The sequence below is a fragment of the Saccopteryx leptura genome, chromosome 7, assembly GCF_036850995.1.
Source record: "Saccopteryx leptura isolate mSacLep1 chromosome 7, mSacLep1_pri_phased_curated, whole genome shotgun sequence".
NCBI lineage: Eukaryota > Metazoa > Chordata > Mammalia > Chiroptera > Emballonuridae > Saccopteryx > Saccopteryx leptura.
Window position 1 is genome coordinate 113605570 of NC_089509.1, and position 22996 is coordinate 113628565.

The 22996-nt window shown below is 56.8% G+C and overlaps 1 protein-coding gene across 1 annotated transcript; it reads left to right on the forward strand.

The window, feature by feature from the left end:
- The first annotated feature begins 3530 nt into the window (after nt 1-3530).
- On the forward strand, nt 3531-10454 carry SPATA3 (spermatogenesis associated 3). Its single transcript, XM_066346516.1, has 4 exons — nt 3531-3571; nt 3923-4185; nt 7826-8000; nt 10349-10454. Exons 1-4 carry the CDS (start codon nt 3531-3533, stop codon nt 10452-10454), a joined length of 585 nt encoding a protein of 194 aa, XP_066202613.1.
- The last annotated feature ends 12542 nt before the right edge of the window (nt 10455-22996 follow it).

Here is a 22996-nt window from a genome sequence, read left to right on the forward strand (position 1 = left end):
GGCCAGTTGGTGTCGGAGGTGACATTCAGTTCTAAGATGCTAGTTTCAGAACAAATGTCAACACACTTGTTCTGGGTGCCCAGGATGAACCCTGAGGGCCAGAACCACTAGGGACTATCTGGTCAGAACCTCATGCTGACGACCTAACTTTGCCTCCCCTTAGACTCATTCTCCTCACTCTCCTCAATAGTCCATGAGATTTTTCCCATGCTTACCATGCCTGGTTAGGAAAGCCTTGACCACGGACTGTTCCAACCGTGACCCTCAGCCAAGGCCAGAAAGCCCCAGACCACCTTTAAAAACAACCCCCGAGCGATGCGGTCTCCGAGGTGCCTCATCTCCGATCGATTGTCCACGCTTACCGCCATCAACGTGTCCTGCTTTCTTTGTCTGCCTTCTGCCTTCGCTCTCAAGCAGCTTACTTTGAGCCCTTTCTCTGGACTTCGGCCCTTCACGGTCCCCACAGTCAGGGAGTGGGGAGCGCGAGAGAAGGCAAGGGTAGAAGCCATTCTCACACCATGCTGAGTGGGATATGGGCTGAGAGAGAGAGAGAGAGAGATGGCTTCCAGTTAGAGATCTTGAGAGAGGCTTGATGAGTTGATGGGTCCACTTGAGCTGCATCTGGGGGATGGGAAGTGTTCTGACACAGAGGGAGAGGCCCAGATGGAGGGGAAGGGCTTTCACAAATGCAGGGAAGCAAGGCGCGCTCAGCAGACTTCCGGCGCTCCTGCTGGACTCCAGCTAGACGCACGCATGTCGCGTCAGCCCGGGACCGTGGGCGGTGACTGTGATAGAGGAGTCGGACTTCAGGCTAGGAAACTGTGTCCCAGCCGGAAGGCAGAGGGCAGGGAAGATGCTCTAGCAAAGAACTATGGCAGTTCCGTTCCTCCTCGTCCTCCTGGCCCAACCTGTTACTCTGCAGGTGCCCTCCCTGGCATCTGGGTACCGCACCACTAAGGAACCCCCACGCATTTCTCTACTGCCGTAGAAAGTCTCCCGCCCTCCCAAAGCCTGACACTGCTCTCTAGGGAACGGGGACCTCTTTTCTGTGCCCTTTTTGGCTCCTTGGAGTGAAATGGAGTGCTTCTTTCATTTCTACCAGGATATTCTACCGATATGCGTCTGCACCTATGTATTTAATTCATTTAAACAAGTGGTTCTCTGCCAGAGGCAATTCTCTCTCTCTCTCTCTCTCTCTCTCTCTCTCTCTCTCTCTCTCTCACACACACACACACACACACACACACACACACACAGATGTTTACCAATGTCTGTAGATATTTTTGGTTTCACAACATGGAAGGAGCAGTAGTTGCTACTGGCATCTCGCGGGCAGAGGCCAGGGACGCTGCTGCTAGACTTCCTACAGTGCCCAAGGCAGCCCCGCAGCAGAGAATTTTCTGGCCCACGTGTCCATAGGGCTGAGGGTGAGAAACCCTGACTTAAACCAGGTTGAGGCCCTCAATCAAAAAGCCCACTGGTGCCTGAAAATCTGGTTTTGCAGAGAGAAAGTCGTTAGGAGGTGTGACCTGCCTGCTAATCCTGGACGGGGTTCCTGACCGGGCTCCAGGCTCTCTGGTCTAAAGTGAGGCCCCCCGCAATCTGCCGCTCTCGCCGTCAGGGGGTCACGGCCCTCTCATAGCCTCGCCGGCTCCCTGAACCGCCTCACGCCCAAATTCCGCCCGGCCTGGTTGATCTGACTTCTCTTCACTTCTCATTCTTCCTGCCTTTCGTTCCTCCACTCCTCTCGCGCAGGGGATTTTTTTTTTATTAATTCATTGATTTTAAAGCCTGTATAATTATCTGACTCCTTATTGCCTTCTGGAGTCAGGAAAAGAGAGAGCCCTGAAGGGGGTTTAACCCCTTCGACGATGCCCCCCATGGCATCTTAGAACTGTGTGACTTTGGAAAGGCGATTTAACCTTGAGCCTCAGTTTCTCCTCTGCAGAAAGAGAATCAGCGAGGTCTTTCCAGGCCCCTGACTTCCCTAAAATACTGCCTGTCCTTTCACAGAGCACATCGGGTCCCGCCTCGCGTGGGGATGCCGCCTCGCTAGGTCTGCCCTAACCCCCCACAGACGCCAGGGTTAACAGTGGAACACACACCCACCTGGTGTTGCTGCATCTGTGTTGTCTTCTACTGTGAACAAACACATGTTATGTTGGAGGCAAAATATGAAGTTTCAGGTTGTCTTTCAAAAGGGTTTTTGTTGGGGGTTTTTTTCTCTCCCATCCTAAAAGGAAAATCACATTGTTAACTTCAAGTAAGACTCATAGTCTCCTAATTGATTCGCCATGTTTGGGGTTTGAACGATAGTCCTAGTCCGTTGTGACTGGCATAATGAGTTTGAGGAAAATGGTTTTCCAAACAGTTTAGAGGATGTGGGTGGTAAACTGCAAGTGGCAAAAAGCCTTTGTAGATTCCAGGCTTAGCAAAAGGCTAAGTTCTCCCCACCCCACCTCCACATTGGCTATGAAGCTGAGTATTTGCACCCACTTCACTTGCTTCCTTAAGTTGCTGGAAGCAATTTACATGCCCTTCCTCTCACTGTTTGTTTGTTCAGATGTTGGTTGATTTCACTTCTGCATGGTGGGGGGATTCCTGTTTATGGCTCAGCTGTGTGACTGTATCAAAGACTTCCTTATTTGCATATGGCTATATAATAAAGCAAACTGGGGCTATGGGGCACTTAGACATTGCCATCAGCGTTTAAGAGGCCTCCTGATCCCATCCTCTTTTCTCCACGAGTCTATTTTCTTAATTCCGCACCGTTCTCCCTCAGGACCCAGAATTAGGAGCCGCGCTGGTCCACGGCAGGAGGGTGTTTGTTCTTTTCCCCGATGCAAGGGTTCTTATTGAAGTTGGAGACCCCCAACACCTTCCCACAGCTGGGGGGGGGGGGAGGCAGGTTTGGGAAAAGGTGGAAGCTACTGTCTGTAAGGGAATCTGGGGAACAGCTGAGATGGCAGGAGGCCGCGGGCTTTCCAGAGACCCCCCCCCAAATCTTCCGTAAAGTTACCTAAAACACAGAATGCACGATGAGGTAGTTTTTAGGGTTTGTTGCTGTTGTTCTGATATGTGGAGACCGGTGACAGCTGAGTATGACAGCCAGGTTAGAGCGAGCTGACAGCACAGACACCCAGGAGTGCGCCAGCAGCGAGGGGCCTGGAGAAGGCGCTCTAGTCGCAGAGCCATGGGGATCCAGGTTGTCACAGCCAGGCTTGCCCCAGGCTGGTGAGGGGTCTGGCAGCTGCCCTCTGCCCATCCCAGTAACCAGGGAAGAGGGAGGTCAAGCAAGCTGGTGTTGGCAGAAAAGACTGTCCCCAGGGCACTGCCATAGGAGCCGCCCTGGCTTTTGTGACCTCACAGGAGGGGTGTGGGTGACCTTTCCTTGTGGTGCCTGGGTCCAGCCCAAGGGCAGAGCATCCCGCCAGGGCAGGAGCACACGGCCCCCCCAGGAGGGAGCCGGGAGATTCGGCAGCTCCATGTAGGTCCACGTGCAGGTTGAAAGGAGGTCGGAAGGACCCACCATGAAGAAGGGCAAAAAGAAGAAGTCACAGTCCAGACGCCAGGGCTCCTCCTCACAGCGCAGCAGCTCGGACTGCGCCTCCCAGCAGCAGCGGAGCTGCGAATCCACCCCCCTGCAGCCCGGCTCGGGGTCCACGACCCAGCAGCCCGGCTCGGGGTCCATTCCACTGCAGCCCGGATCGGAGTCCATCCCACAGCAGCCCGGCTCGGGGTCCACCCCACAGCAGCCCGGCTCGGGGTCCACCCCACAGCAGCCCGGCTCGGGGTCCATCCCACTACAGCCCGGCTCGGGGTCCACCCCACAGCAGCCCGGCTCGGGGTCCACCCCACAGCAGCCCGGCTCGGGGTCCACCCCACAGCAGCCCGGCTCGGGGTCCACCCCACAGCAGCCCGGTTCGGGGTCCACCCCACAGCAGCCCGGCTCGGGGTCCACGACCCAGCAGCCCGGCTCAGAGTCCATCCCACAGCAGCCCAGCTCGGGGTCCACCCCACAGCAGCCCAGCTCGGGGTCCACCCCACAGCAGCAGCCCAGCCCGAGGTGCACCACCCAGCAGCCTGGGAACCAGGCCCTCCCGGACCCCAAAGCCAGACAGTCGGCTCGGGGCCCGCAGTCTCAGCACTCTGGCACCAAAGCATCCTCTGGATCCAAGAAAACAGGTGGGCAGGTCTGGGGCTTAGCAGCTCTAGCCTTGCTGCTGCTGGAGCCCCAGGGTTACCCCAGAAGCTGGTTCTCCTAGGACGCGCGATGCATTGTTCACATGTATTCTGGAGCTGTGCTTGTAGAGGGTGAGGGGTTTGGGATTTGTTTTCACCCAAGAGACTAGGATTCCCAGGCACTCAGCACGCTGAGTCTCACTGAAGAAGGCTGAGCCCACACGTACACGGGAACGGTTAACACGGCTCGGGGTTAGTACCCGCCCTTCAGGACTCAGGGTGCCGCGTGGGCGCGCGGAAGGAAACACCAAGGACGTGTTGATAGAATTACTCTGTTCAGGACGAGGGCGGTGGTCATGCTGCTTTGCTCTGTCCTCACGGTCTATCCTGTGTGCTATGAGAGGTCCCCATAGTCCAACCCAAAGAAGAAAGTCCAGGTTGCTGCGGGATGAGACAAGCAGGGAGAGGCAAGAGCCAGGTGGTGTTGGGATTTGGCAGGAGGAGTTGGAGCAAATCTGCCTGTCAGGTGGGAGACGTGGGTGGACTTTCCCCCGAGGCCGAAGGGTTGCCAGTGTCGTACAGGACACCCAGTTAAATTTGAATTTTGATTTAAAAAGACTTTTTAGTATAAGCGTGTCTCAAATATTTCATAAGTAGTGCCCTGTGTTTGTATTTGTTGAGTCTGGCCCTCTTACCTATGGGAGTCAGAGGCAGATTTCTCTGCTCAACATGAAAAGATCTCTTAACGATGAGCTCTGACAATGGAATTGGCATCCAGGAAAAGTGGTCCCCCGTCTTCTCGGGTAGCCAGAGTCTGAATGAGCATTGGATGGCGGGGAGGGAATTCAAGTGGAGCGCAGGAGGTGGGCTGGTTAATACCACGATTACTAATGGTAATAACTAATAACACTGATCACCAAGCATGTATGTGCGCCCCCCATTCTGCTCAGCCATCTGCGTCACTCTTCTCACTTGACCACCCTATAAAGAACATGCTAGTATCATCGTCTCCGTTTTATAGATGGGGAAACGGAGGCCCAAAGAACTCAAACAACTCACTGGCAAGCAGGCGCTGGTGGCACTGAGGAGGGAGCCTCAGTCTATCCTGACTCCAGAATGCTAGCTCTTACCTACACTCCTAACCTTCCATCTGATCCCAAGAGGTCTGGTGGTCTCCCCATGATGAAAAACACCCTTCTGTCAGCTTCTCCTCCATCTACCGTGAACCAGTGCCCGTGGCTCTGTGGTCCTGAGCAGACCACACTCCTGAGGCCACCGCGTATCCCTCTGGGAAGGTATGGACATAATATAAATAAGAAGTGTGAACGGAAGCAATATATCCAAGGAATCGGTGTGACACAATAGTTCTTTGGCTAGAAAGTAATCCGTTCTTAACATCTGGAAATTGTTTCGAGTGTTAACAATATATATCGTCTATGTCATGATCATCAACCACTGAGCTAACCACTTCTGGATTGTGGCCTTTAGAACTGTTCTCTGTCGAATGCAAAACTGTACATTACTAAATCTTTTCATAAATGCACATGACTCACCCCGCCATGGAGGAGTTCTGCTTATTAAGGAGGCAGCGCAGAAAATGGTGGTGGCTCTTCGGTGGTTACGATGGACACCCACCCTTCTGCAAAGGCGTTTCCTCCCGTTGAGCCAGAGTGGGAACAAATGTTGGCAATGACGGATGAGGGCCTTTTAAATAAAGGATGCCATTTTCTAAAGTCCGAATGTTTTGTACGCAGAAAATATTGGAGCTAAAGAAAATACAAGTCTTCGTGTAGACGTCCCAGGTTCAATTCCCAATCAGAGTACACAGGAGAAGAGACCATCTGCTTCTCCACCCTTCTTCCTCCCCCTTCTCTCTCTTTCTCTCTCTCGCTCTCTCTTTCTCTTCCTCTCCCACAGCCATGGCTCGATTGGTTTGAGCGCACTGGCCCCACGCACTGAGGATGGCTCTGTGGAGCCTCCACCTCAGGTGCTAAAAATAGCTTGGTTGTGAGCATGGCCCCAGATGGGCAGAGCATTGGTCCCAGACAGGTTGCTGGGTGGATCCCAGTCAGTGCACATGCGGGAGTCTGTCTCTCTATCTCCCCTCCTCTCACTTGGAAAAAAAAGAAAAGAAAAAAAAATACAAGTCTTCCTCTAGGATGACTCTAATTGAAAGATGGACAGTGACACGTGTTGGTGAGGCTGTGGAGAAGTCAGCAGCTCCATCCTCTGCTGGAGCAGGTGTAAAGTGGGGTGCTTCTGTGGGAAGGTCTAGCAGCTCCCTGACAGGTTAACCACGTAGTTACTGCAGGACCCAGCAATTCCACTCCTGGGTATACACCCAAGGGAATTAAAAATGTACGTCGCCACAAAAACCTGCACACGAATGCTCTCAGCAGCACTACTCATGACAGCCAACAAGTCTTGGAGGCAACTCAATGTCCATCAGCTTAGGAATGGATAAACAACATGTGGTCCGGCCGTGCGATGAAACACTATTTGACAATAAAAAGATATGCTGATACACGCTACAACGTGGATGGACCTCAGAAACATCAGGCTAAGTGAAAGAAGCTAGTCTGCCCCGAAAGCCCACATATCGAATTATTCCACTTTGGAAATGGCCAGACTAGGCAGATCTATTGCCAGGAACTGGGAAGAGTGGAGAATAGGCAGGGACAGCTAATGGTACAGAGTTCCTTTGGTGGGAAATATAAAAATATTCTAGAATTAGATAGTGATAATGGTCATGCACCTCTCTGTAAACATACGAGAAGCCACTGAACAGGTTGAAGGGGTGAATTTTATGGTATGGGAATTATAGGTCCTTTCCAAAAATTTTTAAACTAAAAACAGAAACAAAGATAAGACCTACCTTCCTCCGTCCAGGAAAAGTATGCGTCTTGGGCAGGTCTAACCAGGACGTGGACTGAGTCGGTCAAGGTTAGTCATTGGCTTCATGGTGCTTTGGTTGAAGGAGTCGACAGTTCCCTCCGAGAAGTGGAGGCCAGAGTCGCCGCAAGGGGAGGACTTTCTGCGCCAGAAGCACTCTTAAACAGCAGAGGGCGCCATCTCTGAGTTCCGCTGGGATCCACCGCACAGCACGACAGAAACGAACACACGTTTAGGAAAGCATCCCAAGGGCTGTATGTACCCTGGAGCAGCGCCCGTCTTCTGGGTGGGCCAGTGAGCCCCGCCCCCCCCCCCCCCAAAAAAATGGAACGTGGCAGCTCCAGGCACAGGAATGGCAGCGCCACCTCCCCTGGGGTGGGGCGTCCTCTGCAGCCACCCCTGCCCACAGAATCCTGAGCTGAGGCCCACTTGCTCTCCGGGCACGACCTCGTGTTATTTGAGCCTCCATTTCCTCGTCTGTAAACTGAGAATAACAGTCCTCCGCTTCACAGGGCTGTTGGGACAATGAGCCGGGATGGCTAACGGTGTGCGGGACCGGGCACCGTCCAGGTGCACGCCGTGACGGCCTCGTTTTGGTCCCCCCCCCACCCCTCCACCCCCGGTAGCAGCAGCAGCCCGTAAAGCAGCCCGTTTCCCACGCGGTCCGTTCCCCTCCCGGGTCTTCCAGGCTCTCCCCCAGCCTCCCGGGGACAGGTGGGTCCCTCACCGCTCTCCTTCTCTGTCCACCCAGGGCCTGTGTCGCGAGGGGGCCCGCGCCCCTGCTGCTCCTGCACCGCGTGTCCCGGCAGCTCCGCTTGCTGGCGTCGTCTGGGCCTGTGTCACAGCCGCATCTTCGACGTCCTTCTGCCTCGGGCCTGGCTGACCGTGCCGGGGAGAGGATTCCCAAACCTCCTCACCTTCTACAGGTTCTGGAGCGCACGGAGGGCTGGGCCCGCGGGGCGTGCGGTTCCTTATTCTAGCAGTCATGTGTCACTTCCTCTTGGGAATCCTAGGCCAGAGGGAAAGCCTCTCTCTCTCTGGGTGGCCACAGTCCAGGGTTCGGCACCGGCTTTTCTGGGCAGACCCACCCCACCCAGGGTACCCTACCTGCACAGAGAGGGGCCGATTTTCTTCAGAGGTGGGGGGTCATTTTTCTTTTCCTCAAAGGCACCTGCCTTTCTCAGAGAGCAGCCCTTCATAAATGCCGTGTCACTCGAAAGCTTTGTGACTAAATGCTCTGTTTGGCTACCGGCCTCCTTCCGAGGTCCGTACCGCAGCTGAGAGCATCAGAATTTCCCCTGGAATTTAGTCACAAATACTGATTGTAACTTACATGTTCCCTTGGTGATAGCAAGACCTCCACCCCACATAAAGGGACTCCCGGCCTTTTCTAACAGCCCCGACAGGCAACAGTGCCCCAGGCTGGTCTGTTCATGACAGGACAGCCCCCCACCCCCCCCACCCCACCCCCCGTCCCCCAAGCATCATCCAAAGTATCTGCTCTCTTTGACTTTTTCCTAGAAACCACCGGGTGGAACCTTTTCCCCTGGTGACAGAGCTGGGCAAGGGGCCTCCACCCGCCCCCAGCTCTGGGCCCAGAGCAGCTCTGCCTGTACGCAGCGTCTCACAAATGTCCACGGCAGAGGCCTTCCACTTGAGAATCCCATACCAATAAGGGAGGGACAGAACCCACCCATCTCCCACCTTCCCCCCACTCCTCTTCCCAACCTCCCAGCCCCCACTCCCAGGTCCCCTTTCCTATCCATTCTTGCAAAGCACCATCTCTTAGACCCATGAAGCGAAACAGATACCCGGGTGTGTTGGAAGAACATGCCTAGAGCTAAAAATGGTGCACAACCTGGTCAGTCCAGTCCAGGAAGGGCCGCCTGCCACTCACCACTACTCACTGTCCTCCCGCACGCCGAGTGTTTCTGTCCACCTGCGGGCGGGCGGGTTGTGCCGTGGATTCCTCTCCCTTTAAAACCGACAAGGAGGGGAACCTAATCTGCCCAGGATGCTAGGAGGGAACCCAGACCAGGGGGCCCTACCCTTAAAAACCGTACAGCCTGCATGGTAAGCTGAGACTTCCGCGTGGAAACTCAGCTGTGAGCCAGACGATCCGTGTCCCATGGGAGGTGTTCAGAGCTTCAGAGAAAGGGAGCGCTCCCTCCCAAACAGGGGTGGGTCCAGGTAGACTGTGTGATGATGTCCGTCGCATCTGAGCTGAGTCTCCAAGGACCTTGGGACCCTCTGTGGCTTATTTTAAAGGGAGAGCATTTAGAGGGAAGAAAAGGCAAAAGCAACATTGAGAATTAGAAAAAGCGAGAGGGGCCCCTGGCCGGATGGCTCGGTTGATCAGAGCATCGTCCCTGAGTGCAGAAGTTGCCCATTCAATCCCAGTCAGGATACATACAGGAATGGTTGATTGGAGCATCGTCCCTGAGTGCAGAAGTTGCCCGTTCAATCCCAGTCAGGATACATACAGGAATGGTTGATTGGAGCATCGTCCCTGAGTGCAGAAGTTGCCCGTTCAATCCCAGTCAGGATACATACAGGAACAGATCGATGTTCCCATCTCTGTCTCTCTTGTCCTTCCGCTCTCTCTAAAATCAATAAGATAAACATTTTGAAAAAAGAAAAGTGTGAGGGAAGGGGCAGGGGTCCCACCTGGCCAGGCTTAGACATATTCTGTTCAAATTGTCGCACCTGCTTCTATAAGCATTCCGCTTCTCAGTGGAGAAGGATGTTGGCTCTTGGCTTGAAATACATGCTCACGTTAAGCAAGAACCACTACTACTTGAACAGGATTTTTATGCAAATGGATACGGCACTGGTGAAAGAAAGCGTTCCTCACAATAATTATCATTCTCACATAGTTTTCCCTCCCTCTGTGGTGACTGTAATATGTTTCCTCCGATTTTTGATCCCCAAATGGAGCTACATGCCAGAACCTTCACAGGGTTGTTGCAAGACTTGAGGAGACACAGGGTGTGACGGTTCAGCACGGGGCCTGGTACACAGCCGCCTCCACCACCCCTGTAACCTGGCTCCCTGAGTGTCCAGGGCAGCCGGCGTCCCAGGCCAGCCCATCCTCCGATCCTGGGGAAGGGGTGGGGAGAGTTGTATCCCCTTGAGAGAAGGGTCAGTAGAGGGGAGATGGGTATTCCTGCCATCCTGAGGGAACCCCCCAACGATGGGAAAGTTTCCCTTGCCCATAGACAGTAACGAAAGCCCAACCTCCCCCCACCTGTGTGCCTTCGACTTTGCTTCACAGAAAACCTACAAGGAAACACTCCAGTCATCGTAATTCGCGTGCTCCGAACCCTCGGGACTGTGGCTATGGCTCTGGGGGCCCTGGGAGCTGCCTACTACATCGTTGAATCCTTGTGAACGAACCTCCAGGCTCACAGTCCAGCAGGTGTGTGGACCCCCTTCGCGCCCACCGCCCTTGGCAGACGTGGTCCTCGGGCCCGCTGACTTGCCAGTCCTGCACACAGGGCTGACGGAGCGTCCATTCCTTCTCTGGAAGGGGGGAGGTCTCTCCAGGTGGACTACCACCCCCCCCAGCCTCTTGTGGGTAAGCTTGGGAACTGAGTGAGCCCCTCCTGGACTCAGGGAGGTCTTGCATGTCTCTCTTAAGCAGCCCTGCCTGCTCTTGGACAATGCTAGATCCATTACTGAAACTGTCGTAAGGGAGTTCTCCAGCCCTCCCCTTCGCCCACCTGGGACGGTCCCCAGTCCCAGTCACCAGACAGGAGGAAACGGAAGCGGTGAGGGCAGATCCCGGGGGCCTGCAGCAGATCCTACCCATCTCAGAGCCTTTCCTGGGAACTCTCTTCTTGCCGAGAAAGCTTTTCCCCTTTCCCAACATTTCAAGTCCTATCTGTTCTTCTACTTCTTCCTGAAAGCCTTCCTCCCCCACTGCGCTCCAGTGACCTCTCCCATCTCTTTAACCACTGCTGTCTCCAGCCTGTTCTGCCCTGTGTTGTGGAGGACTGTTTCACATACATGTGGAAAAGTGCTCCCATTTGGCCGAGGACAAGTCCCTGGGGAAAGGGGCCTCTCCAAGTCGTGAGCAGCCAACATTCACGACTCACAGAGGCTGAACCAAGAATGCACCAGCCCCGAAAGGGGATCTGGCCGGGCACCAAGAACACCCACAACTGTCCCCAATGTCAGGTCCACCCACAGCGAGTGCCTCGTAAGCAATGGGGGGGGGGTAAGGGGGTAAGTCTTTCCATCGCCCCCAGACCTCCACCAGCCACAGCAGTGAGTGGACAGGGAGTGGCCACAGTAGAGCATGCAGAGTGAACAGATGCTCAAAGCACCTCAAAAGCCCAACCCAGAAAATAAACTCCAGTGAGAGCCCAGCATCTGCTCATGGGCTCTGTTGCCTGATCCAGGGATATTCAGGGAAGAGTAGAAGCACCTTATTCACGAAACGCACAGCAGTTCGGAGCCTCAGTTTCCTCATCAGTAAATAAGGAATATCACAGTGCCTTCCTCTCAAGGTTGTCGAGAGTACAAGGAAAGGTGCTTAGAGGACGGAGCTGGCCAGCTCTGGGATCTAGTTACTGTTGTTATGGTCGTGGTGGTTGGAAAGACACTAGCTTTGGGCCCTGGCCGGTTGGCTCAGTGGTAGAGCAGCGGCCCGGCGTGTAGAAATCCAGGGTTTGATTCCTGGCCAGGGCACACAGGAGAAGCAACCATCTGCTTCTCCACCCCTCCCCTTCTCTCTCTATCTCTTCTCCTCCTGCAGCCGTGGCTCAAATGGTTCAAGCAAGTTGGCCTCGGGTGCTGAGGATGGCTCCACGGCCTGCCTCAGGTGCTAAAATAGCTCAGTTGCCAAGCAACAAAGCAGTGGCCCAGATGGGCAGAGCATTGCCCCCTAGGAGGCTTGCTGGGTGGATCCTGGTTAGGGCACATGTGGGAGTCTGTCTGTCTGCCTCCCCATGTCTCACACACACAAAATAAGACACTAGCTCTGGAGTCAGAGCTGTAGGTTCTGTCGTGACTCTGGGTGTCAGGGACACGTAACTCCTGTCAGTGTCGTCTCTAAAGGGAGGAAGAGCAAGTACCCCCAAGGGCGATAGTTGTGAGGATTAAGAGAGGATGGAGGATGTGCAGGCAGGCGGGGCCTGGTCACAGGTTGGGTGGATGGTGGCAACTGGCGATGTGAAGACGGCACTTGTGTATTTTGTTCCAGCGTCTCCTGACAGCAGAGCCCACTTGTGTGAGTCCGGGTTCTGGGGCCAGGCAGACTTGGGTCCTAGGCCCCTTCAGCATTCAGTTTCTGGGGCCTGGGGCAGTTTTCAGAACTTGTGGGTTGGCAGGCTTCCAGATGCCAAGAGGCACTTTAAGATTGCTTTGATAAGTGGATTATGAGTTTGATTGCTTGGTGCAAACTTCAGAAAATCTAATTCGAAAGGGTAATAAGGAGATGATCTCACATAACAATTGAACAGTTGGGAAATGTCAGTCAGGGCTGGTTAGGGTCAACAGTATCATCAGAGACTGGGCGGAGGGATGTTCCAGCTTCCAGCTCTGGCACCCTCAGCAGCCGGCAGGCTAATCCCTCCTGCGGGCCGATGGCTAGAGAAGCTTCAGAATCACAGCCCCATATCCTGACAGCCAGAAGCAGGGAAAAGGCCACCTCCTTAACTCAGGTGTTTCTTCCTGAGTTAAGTAACTCTTCCCAGGAGTCCCCTTCCCCAGCCTACTTGCCCTCTCATTGGGGTGACATGTCCCTGAATTGGGTCTCATGCCCTCTTCTTAAGCAAATTAATAGCACAAGGGTTGACTTTTATGATGGTTGGATTAGATCCGTCCAGATCCATCCCCGCTCCGGTCCCCTGGCTGGGGCTGGGGTTGCTTTCGCCCAGGACGAGGCGGAGGAAAGGGCCGGAGCAGCCACGTTAACCAGGGCCCCTGCCGGGAAATGAGTGAGAGCGGAGGGGGCTGGCGGCAGGCAAGGGTGTTTTAGGAGGTGATGATGTGGGGGCCGTGCAAGGTGAACCTCATCACGCAGACCGTGGGCTCAGAGGCTGGACGCCTGTCGGCTTAGCCACTGGAAGCCACCCTGAGGGTGAGAGTCAGTGTGCGTGGGGCGAGGGGGACATTGTGGGGCTGCACTGAGTCCTCTTGAGTGTGTAGGCTCAGGAGAGAGGAGACCGGCAGTTTGGTGTCCTTCTCAGTCTAGACCGTGAAAGACCGTGGCGGCCAAGTCGGCTACTCTCTGGGAAAAGATATTTCTAGAATTTTCTTTCCTAAAGCTTGGTGCGTGTCCTGCCAGCTCTCAGCATCTCACCGGCAAAGGATGAGGCACTAAAAGCAAAAGGCCGCTTCCCCTCTCTTTTGGGGGGCACGGAACGTAGCAAAACTCCCACCACAGCCTAGTTTTGGGGGCGCAAGGCTTCATCTTAGCTGCTGGGGGCTTAGGAAGGGGGATGGGGAAAGGACAGAAAGGGCTAGCCTGGGCCAGAATGCGCTGGGCATTTGCATATGCGCCTTACTTTGCATAAGCGCCTTACAGCCATGAGGGGAACAAGGGAAAACGGGAGTCTCCGTGTGGCTGTGTGTGGACAGAAGGAAGAGTGGATGCAGAAATGAAAGAAATTTAAATCCTAGATTAATTTATTTTTCCACAAAAAGACCTTAGCTGCTAGGCCCTGGCAGGTTGGCTCAGTGGTAGAGCGACACAGCCTGGCATATGAAGTCCCGGGTTCAATTCCCGGCCAGGGCACACAGGAGAAGCGCCCATCTGCTTCTCCACCCCTCCCCCTCTCCTTCCTCTCTGTCTCTCTCTTCCCCTCCCGCAGCCAAGGCTCCATTGGAGCAAAGTTGGCCCCGGGCACTGAGGATGGCTCTGTGGCCTCTGCCTCAGGTGCTAGAATGGCTCTGGTCGCAACAGAGCGATGCCCCAGATGAGCAGAGCATCGCCCCCTGGTGGGCGTGCCGGGTGGATCCCGGTCAGGCACATGCGGAGTCTGTCTGCCTCCCCGCTTCTAACTCCGGAAAAATACAAAAAAAAGACCTTAGCTGCTGAACTCTCCCCCACGCAGTTGTGAGATGAAAGCCCCCCCCCCCCAAACTGTGGTGTCATGGAACCCTGCGGAAGCTAACGGCTCTCCTCCGATTTTTCTTACAGATCCAGTTTCCATCAGGGATCTCTCTCGTCACCAAAATAGAAGAAGAAAAAACAAACAAAAAATATCTGTTTCTTTAGTGTGTTTTGCCCAGGGACACACGAGTTGGACTTGGTAGGGAGGTAAGGGGGTGGGGGACCTGGTGGGGGCCGCAGACCCCAGCGGAGGCCACTTTCTCTACTCGCACCCCCAGAACGAGCCGTTTCAGATTTTCCTGTTCTGAAAGCAGGAGTTACCCAGCTCAGCTCTCCTTCCGTCCTGGGAAATCCCAGCGGGAGCGGCAGAGGCACACAGGCTCCCGTCCAGGCCCGCGCCTCGCAGGAGAGAGGCCTTGTGCCCGGACACTCGGCTCTGGGGCACGGCTTCGCTCAGCTTCCCCTGGGATGGGGGAGCACAGGGGCTGCGAGGCGGGCTTGCCGCCTGTGGGCCCGTCCTGCTGACTTAGACACGATCAGCCTGGAGCCTAGTTCCTGAGCAACTGAGGCAGAGGTCTTGGTTCATGGTGACCCCTGCAAACACCAATAGGGGGAAAGACAGGAGAAACGAGAGAAGGGACAACTTAGTTGCTGGGGCAAGTAGGGGACACAGAACACACACCTCGGAGACATCCCACCCAGGGGGATGGTTTGCGTCCTGGTCCTGTCAGTCAGTGGTCAAGGGCAGCTGGGAGGGAGGTGGTTAATTCCCCTGGACTTTCTGGCCACTATGGAGAGGAAGGCCCCGGGCAAGGAAATGCAGAATGTCTAAAGCAGAAATAAAGGCCAGGGGAGATGAGGAGCCTGTGAGGCTGCAGCCCTGACCTGAAGGGAGGGCACAGAGCCATGCCCACGGGACCTGCTGCACCTCTAAACGCTGCTCAGGCTCGCAACCAGCAGCAGCAGGACCGCCCTTGGGGAGGCCGGGGGCGACAGCGCAGGTGATGGGGCGAGCGGGCCCGCGCCAGTGACCAAGAACCCGGAGTCCGTTCACCACCGCCCAAGCCCAGAATTTCCTTTCCTAACAGGCGCTGGTAGGTCGGGAGAGGGTATCCCTCAAGTGACACCAACCCGTCTGGGATGCCCGCCTGGCAAAGAAAAATGCTGCCGTCTGGGTGGAGGGGGCCATGTTTCGGTCGTGCCCCGCAGGTCAGGGGGAAGGGCCCGTGACCACTGCCTCCGTCGTCCTGGCTCCTCTGGTGGGAGACGCGTAGCTCCTTTTTCTGGCCTGTGGATTTGGTGCCCCTTTGCTGTAGATGTTGGACAGCCCAACCCAAACTGGTCTGAGCGAAAGGAGGATGGATCGACTCCTATAAAAGTCGAGAAAGAGCTCCAGTTCGTTTGCGGCTTGTTCCAGGGGCGCAGGCCGTGGCCCAGAACCATTCCTCTCTCTCTCTCTCTCTCTCCTTCTGCAGCCCTGGGTCCATGCTCAGGCAGGCTCTTCCTACGAGGTGGCCAGCTGGCTGCAGCAGCCACGGCCCCCGGCTTCTGACGGTGAAGTCTGGCAGGGAAGGCAGCCCGTCTCCCAGCAGTGAAAGGCCTAGGATCAGGCTCTGATTATGCCTTGTGTCCGTTCCTCCTGGAACCCATGATCTGCTCAGGGGGATGCAGTGCTCTGATTGGCCAAGAGAGGCCTGCACAACCAGCTTTGGAATTGAGGTCAAGTCCACGGAAAGTATGAGGGCTGAGAGCAGGGAAGAGACCAAGCTTTGGGTAACCAAAAGTAGTGGGGGTGGATGCTAGGCTGCTAAAAATAGCAGCTACCTCCTCCAGGTGGGCCTGCCTGCCCGGGGACCAGGGCCCTTCGCTTCTCCCTGTCCTCTCCACCACCCCTTTCCACAGGGAGTGCCTGAGTAACCAGGGGACAAGGACTCACAGTATCCTGGGGCCATAGACCCCTCGTGGCTGGGGCCCCCAGGGCAGTGGTGACCTGGGCAGTACTACCCTCCCACCCCTAGAGAAAGGTATAGGCAGTGCTAGTTGTCATTGTCACAGTACCGGGGGTGAACTACAGGCTGTTGGTGGGGAATGTCAAGACGACACTGTCCAGGATGGACCCCTCACCGATTTATCCACCCAGAACGCCCACAGCATTCTCATGGGCAGTCACCGCCTCTGGCACTGGCCTGTGGCTCCTCCCCTACGCCTTGCGTTCATAGTCTCCCAGTACTTGCCACGAAGGATAGTGAAAGCTAGAAAGAAGCGTGACAAAGTATCTTCCTGAACACAGTACAACAGCTAAGGCTGCCATGGCTGTGAGTCTGGGGACCACCTGGCTGAGGCCGGGCCTATGGGCATCTTCACCAGGCTGGACTCGGACCTGAGCCCCGCACGTGGCCTCCAGACCACAGACTGGTTTTTCTTGAGAAAGTCAGATCCGACTCCCAGGGGTGGGAGAGCTACACAGGGTTAGGGTACAAGAGGAGAAAGGCAGAGGCAAGTTGAGACACCCCATCCTCCTGCAGGTGCCCCCCTGGTCCATCCAGCTTATTGGTGCCAGAAGCCTAGGACCAGCTGACAGGTCCCGAGCTCTTCTGACACTCCTGTGGTCTCCATCCTTTTCATCCCCACCTCTAGTGGACAGCCAGGGAGCCGGGTGGGCTATAGTAACAAGGACCCAGGGAACCGAACTGATAAGTCCAGTTGTAGAACTCAGGTGAAACACTGAAGTGCAGCCTCTTCCGTCTCCTACTTGGGTGCCAGGCCCAGTGCCATGTTGGGCAGGGCAGTAACCCAGGCCTGTAAGTCGCTGTTCACCCATAGGAGTTAGGACAGCCCTTCATGCTGCTGCTGCAAGTTTAGGCTTCACCGGAGACTCAAGAAGACCCTCCGTCCCCAGGCAACTCCTCCTCTGTATATGCAGGGACAGCACATACATTAATAACATGTAGATGATAATCTACATTGTGATATTTCACACAGCCGGTCACGGAGACTCGGAGCATCACATGATGTCTCCAGCGCACCCCCACCCCCTGCCAACCGGTACTGCAAAGTAGCTTCTTAGCAGGTAAGCTAAAGCAAGTCAAGATCCTCGGCAAGCTACTTGGACGCGTTGTAGGAGATGTGTCTCCATACTGAGAACTTTTCTTTGCAAAATAGGCTGTCAGACGGAAGGGGCACAGCTGTGTCCTCCTGGGACACTCCTTCGCTGTCCCGTGTATTCCCCTGGAAGAGGAGAAGAGCAAGCTGACGACAGGTGCACGTCAGGACTTACTGCAGCTCGTGAAATTCGGAAACCTTAGGCCGCTACGGTCTGCCGCTCCTGTCTTAAGACTTAGGGCATTTAGAGACAAGACATACTAAACACCAACCTTCGTAGTACAATGGTTTTTAATTCAGACTCTTCTGTTTCCTTCAGGTACCATTTGCCAGACAAACCCAGTCCTTTGATTTACAAGCATTTCTTGAGCCATCTTACTAATCAGGGTCTATTTCGTACCAGTCCGGATAGTCACGTTTCCCAGTGAGGAAGGGTCACTTTGTGGTTTCCTTGCTGCCAGCCCCATCCCCCAGGAGGGAGTTGACTCTGTTTGCTTTGTTCAAGGTCCCTGTAAGTGTCCTGCTCTGAAGTGAGAGCCACCTAACCCTCCAGGTGTTGCTCACAGGTAACACGGCATCAGCAGGCTGTCTTCTTCTTGCCATTAAGCGTGGCTGGTTTAGTGATTTATAAACACAGACGGTTCCCTCTGTTTCACACTAAATTATGAAAATGTTGGTGAACGTATTTCAGGAGCAGGGGACATAAACATATTACCACAGCCCTGCTAGGGTGTGAGTGTTTGGTCTCTCAGCCCCGGTAGTGTCACACTCTCGGTCCTCATTTAAAATCTCCTTTTTTTTTGTCACTGCCCTCGCTCTGTTCTGCTGCAGTAAGTCCTGATGTCGTCAGCTTGTTCTTCTCCCCTTTCGGTGGAATACACGGGACAGCTAAGGAGTGTCCCATGAGGACACAGCTGTGCCCCTTCCGTCTACCAGCACTCGCCTCTCCGTCCCCGTCGAGCCTCCATCGGCGCGGGCACGAGCGTGTCTGCTGTCATCGCGCGTGTTCACGTGGCGCTGGATTTGCACAGCGGCTCCTGCTTAGCCCGCGGCTCTACCTCCAGGGCCAGCCTCCCCGTCCGTCCACTGCCCTGCGGTGTCCGGGCTTCAGAAAGGCTGGGGGCCTCTGTGATCTCGGGGCCACCTGTAAGGCGCTCTTTTCCTGGGAGTCGCCCGGTTCTGTCACGTAAGGACATCGTCCACGGGTAGAGGCCAGGCGTGCTTGTCTGAGGAGCGTGTGCCTGGGAGGCCTCAGCAGGCCCCAGTGGGGACCCCAGTAGGGCGGTGGGAGCGTGTGCCTGGGAGGCCTCAGCAGGCCCCAGTGGGGACCCCAGTAGGGCGGTAGGAGCGTGTGCCTGGGAGGCTCGGCAGGCCCCAGTGGGGACCCCAGTAGGGCGGTAGGAGCGTGTGCCTGGGAGACCTCGGCAGGCCCCAGCGGGGACCCCAGTAGGGCGGTAGGAGCGTGTGCCTGGGAGACCTCGGCAGGCCCCAGCGGGGACCCCAGTAGGGCGGTAGGAGCGTGTGCCTGGGAGGCCTCAGCAGGCCCCAGCGGGGACCCCAGTAGGGCGGTAGGAGCGTGTGCCTGGGAGGCTCGGCAGGCCCCAGCGGGGACCCCAGTAGGGCGGTAGGAGCGTGTGCCTGGGAGGCTCGGCAGGCCCCAGCGGGGACCCCAGTAGGGTGGTAAGAGCGTGTGCCTGGGAGGCTCGGCAGGCCCCAGCGGGAACCCCAGTAGGGCGGTAGGAGCGTGTGCCTGGGAGGCTCGGCAGGCCCCAGTGGGGACCCCAGTAGGGCGGTAGGAGCGTGTGCCTGGGAGGCTCGGCAGGCCCCAGTGGGGACCCCAGTAGGGCGGTAGGAGCGTGTGCCTGGGAGGCTCGGCAGGCCCCAGTGGGGACCCCAGTAGGGCGGTAGGAGCGTGTGCCTGGGAGGCTCGGCAGGCCCCAGTGGGGACCCCAGTAGGGCGGTAGGAGCGTGTGCCTGGGAGGCTCGGCAGGCCCCAGTGGGGACCCCAGTAGGGCGGTAGGAGCGTGTGCCTGGGAGGCTCGGCAGGTCCCAGTGGGGACCCCAGTGGGGACCCCAGTAGGGCGGTCGGAGCGTGTGCCTGGGAGGCCTCGGCAGGTCCCAGTGGGGACCCCAGTAGGGACCCCAGTAGGGCAGTAGGAGCATGTGCCTGGGAGGCCTCGGCAGGCCCCAGTGGGGACCCCAGTAGGGCGGCGGGACGCAGCCCCCGGTTCACTGGCCCTGTAGCTGCCCTGTGTTGCGTGCGCACCGTGTATCCTTCCCTGTTTGTAGCTGGCATGTAAGATTTGCAGCGTCTGTGCTCAGTGCAGGGACTCGGCTGCTGAACACGGGGGCTGGCGGAGCCTGCGAGGCATTGGTCCCGGTGGACAGCCAGTGGGAGCCTCTGCGGGCTCTCCTGAGCGGGCCGGAGGGGCGTCCCTGCTGGCTGAGCCCAGGACCCCGAGCGGAAGGAGGGCGCGCTCAGCAGGCACGGGCACTGAGCCGAGAGGCCGGGAGGTGGCCCGAGTCTTGCTTGGGCCTGCACACCCCCGTTGTGTTTGTTACCCACACGTGCCCATGTATGTGTGTGTGTCTGTGTGCGTGATGATGGGTGCTTGGTCGATTCCTCTGTTAGTAACTTGAGTGCTGACGTGGAAACTTCCACGGTGGCTGAGAAGACAGTTGCTGCAGCCCAGCACGCAGGTGACGGCTCCCTGGCAGCACCAGTGGCTCCCTTCACAGCAGCTGGGCTCAGCCTACCCTCCAGCTGCTGCTTTGTCCCTTCCACTCGGGGGGCTCACGAGGGCTGGGGTGCCTTAGGTCTCTGCTTGAGTTCTGGGCAGTGGGTGCTCTCTGATAACAGCCCACCAACCAGCCCCGTGGCCCTGAGCCTGCTGGGGTCCCGGGGTCCCTGGGAGCGTCTCTGCAGAAAAGCCAAGGCTTGTTTCCTCCTAGGACCTGTCATTTTCTTCCTTCTCTGTTAATTCTGTCTTGTTAATGGTGGATGAAAAAGCGTAAAGAAGTTTGCGCTCACAGCCTGGTCTGCACAGTTTCCGGGGAAATCTCGTTCGTTCGGGGGGACCCTCACATCTGGGACGGGAGAATGGGCGGTAGGCTGGCTCCCCCATCACCTCCTAGGGCCTCCCCCTCCCCCACATACACGGACATCTTCCTGTGGCCTGTGGGTGCCTCTTAACCAAGGGGGTGGGGCCCCGTCTTCCCCAGGCAGCGCTGAGATGCTTGGGAGAAGTCAGAGCTGACCAAGTCTTCTGATTCCTTTTTAATGATAAGTCAGAACTTGGAGAGAAATGTGTTCACTGTCAGGATGAATATCTCCCTGACATGTGGCTTATTTACGTAGTGTCTTTTCAAAATCACACTTCACCCTGAGAAATTCTAAACCTTCCTCCCATCTCTGCGATCTCTTGGCTTGCTTTCTCTTTTCGAGGTGCGGAGCCAGCCGCTCTCTGTAGGCCCTTTGCCCGTCCTGGGAGAGGCTCAGGCCCGGAGTGGGCCGTCAGCAGCCTGGCCTGCCCCGCTCACTGTCCCAGTCTGGGCCACCGCACTGTGGGGCTTGCTGAGATTTCTCTGCCTCTTCCAGCACGCATTCCCGCCTGGTAGGGAGGCGCTCGGCAGAGGGAGTAAGTAAAGAATTAGACAAATTTAAAAATGACCGCCGTGTTGGGGTCAGCGGATACCCCGAGGAGCTGTAAAAGGAACAGCTTGCCTAAGTGAAACTTGGCTGTTTACTTGCCTGCAGTTCAAGCCTCATTGTGTCCTGAGGTCATTACGCCCTGAGGTGATTCACAGAAGCATACCTGCAGGTAGTTCTCACTGCCTGTTTGTGCAGAAAACTCCTTTCTATGAATAGGCTTTGTCTTTTTAGCTTTCATGAAATCACATCCTCATTCCTCAGTTTGCTATTCTCACGTATTTTCCCCTATATAATCTGTAACCTGTCTGTATGAGACTTGATCAGAATCCTGTCTTGTCTCCATTCTTTGTGCCTCTTGCCTTGTAGAATCCTCACTCCCCACTTAGAGTCTCCGTTGCTCGACCTGCGGGACGGGTCACCGCCGGACAAATGTTTTCTGATTATTTTGGTAAAGCTTAGATTTAATTTAGATAAGAGCAAATTCTGATATATGCACAGAGCGCCTTCCCTCTTAGATGAGGTGGCATTTGGAAGACTCCGTGTTTAGAATTATCTAAAAATCTAGAAGCTTGAAACAGTGAGAGACGGTAGACCTAACGTTGAAGACCACCCAGCTGACCTCCAGCGGACTCTGGTCCTACTCTAGGGAGCGGAGGCCCCGTGCGGGCTTCTTCCCCATCACCCTGATGTGAGCACATGGGGTACAGGGCTGCTCATGTGCAGGCCTTCCCGTGCAAGGGTGTGTGGCTGCCTGCATGCTCCTGGCGCTCCTTCCAAGGGAGTGCTCCCCCCTGGAAGTGCCCCCCACCCTGAGGGAGTGCTCCCCCCCAGAAGTGCCCCCCACCCTGAGGGAGTGCTCCCCCCCGGAAGTGCCCCCCACCCTGAGGGAGTGCTCCTCCCAAGGAAGTGCCCCCCACTCTGAGGGAGTGCTCCCCTCCCGGAAGTGCCCCCCACCCTGAGGGAGTGCTCCCCCCTGGAAGTGACCCCTACCCTGAGGGAGTGCTCCTCCCAGGGAAGTGCCCCCCACCCTGAGGGAGTGCTCCCCTCCCAGAAGTGCCCCCCCACCCTGAGGGAGTGCTCTCCCCTGGAAGTGACCCCTACCCTGAGGGAGTGCTCCTCCCAGGGAAGTGCCCCCCACCCTGAGGGAGTGCTCCTCCCAGGGAAGTGCCCCCCACCCTGAGGGAGTGCTCCCCTCCCAGAAGCGCCCCCACCCTGAGGGAGTACTCCTCCCAGGGAAATGCCCCCCACCCTGAGGGAGTGCTCCCCTCCCAGAAGTGCCCCCCACCCTGAGGGAGTGCTCCCCCCTGGAAGTGACCCCTACCCTGAGGGAGTGCTCCTCCCAGGGAAGTGCCCCCCACCCTGAGGGAGTGCTCCCCTCCCAGAAGTGCCCCCCACCCTGAGGGAGTGCTCCCCTCCCAGAAGTGCCCCCCCCACCCTGAGGGAGTGCTCTCCCCTGGAAGTGACCCCTACCCTGAGGGAGTGCTCCTCCCAGGGAAGTGCCCCCCACCCTGAGGGAGTGCTCCCCTCCCAGAAGCGCCCCCACCCTGAGGGAGTGCTCCTCCCAGGGAAATGCCCCCCACCTTGAGGGAGTGCTCCCCTCCCAGAAGTGCCCCCCACCCTCAGGGAGTGCTCCCCCCTGGAAGTGACCCCTACCCTGAGGGAGTGCTCCTCCCAGGGAAGTGCCCCCCACCCTGAGGGAGTGCTCCCCTCCCAGAAGTGCCCCCCCACCCTGAGGGAGTGCTCTCCCCTGGAAGTGACCCCTACCCTGAGGGAGTGCTCCTCCCAGGGAAGTGCCCCCCACCCTGAGGGAGTGCTCCCCTCCCAGAAGCGCCCCCACCCTGAGGGAGTGCTCCTCCCAGGGAAATGCCCCCCACCTTGAGGGAGTGCTCCCCTCCCAGAAGTGCCCCCCACCCTCAGGGAGTGCTCTCCCCCTGGAAGTGCCCCCCACCTTGAGGAAGTGCTCCCCTCCAAGAAGTGCCCCCCACCCTCAGGGAGTGCTCTCCCCCTGGAAGTGCCCCCCACCTTGAGGGAGTGCTCCCCTCCCAGAAGTGCCCCCCACCCTCAGGGAGTGCTCCCCCCTGGAAGTGACCCCCACCCTGAGGGAGTGC

Excerpts from the sequence above, each read along its gene's own strand:
- SPATA3 (XM_066346516.1), top strand. The coding sequence starts at position 3,531 with ATGAAGAAGGGCAAAAAGAAGAAGTCACAGTCCAGACGCCA. Across the intron at positions 3,572-3,922 it reads AAGTCACAGTCCAGACGCCA|TTCGGGGTCCACCCCACAGC; the intron begins GGGCTCCTCCTC and ends ACAGCAGCCCGG. Across the intron at positions 8,001-10,348 it reads AACCTCCTCACCTTCTACAG|AAAACCTACAAGGAAACACT; the intron begins GTTCTGGAGCGC and ends TTTGCTTCACAG.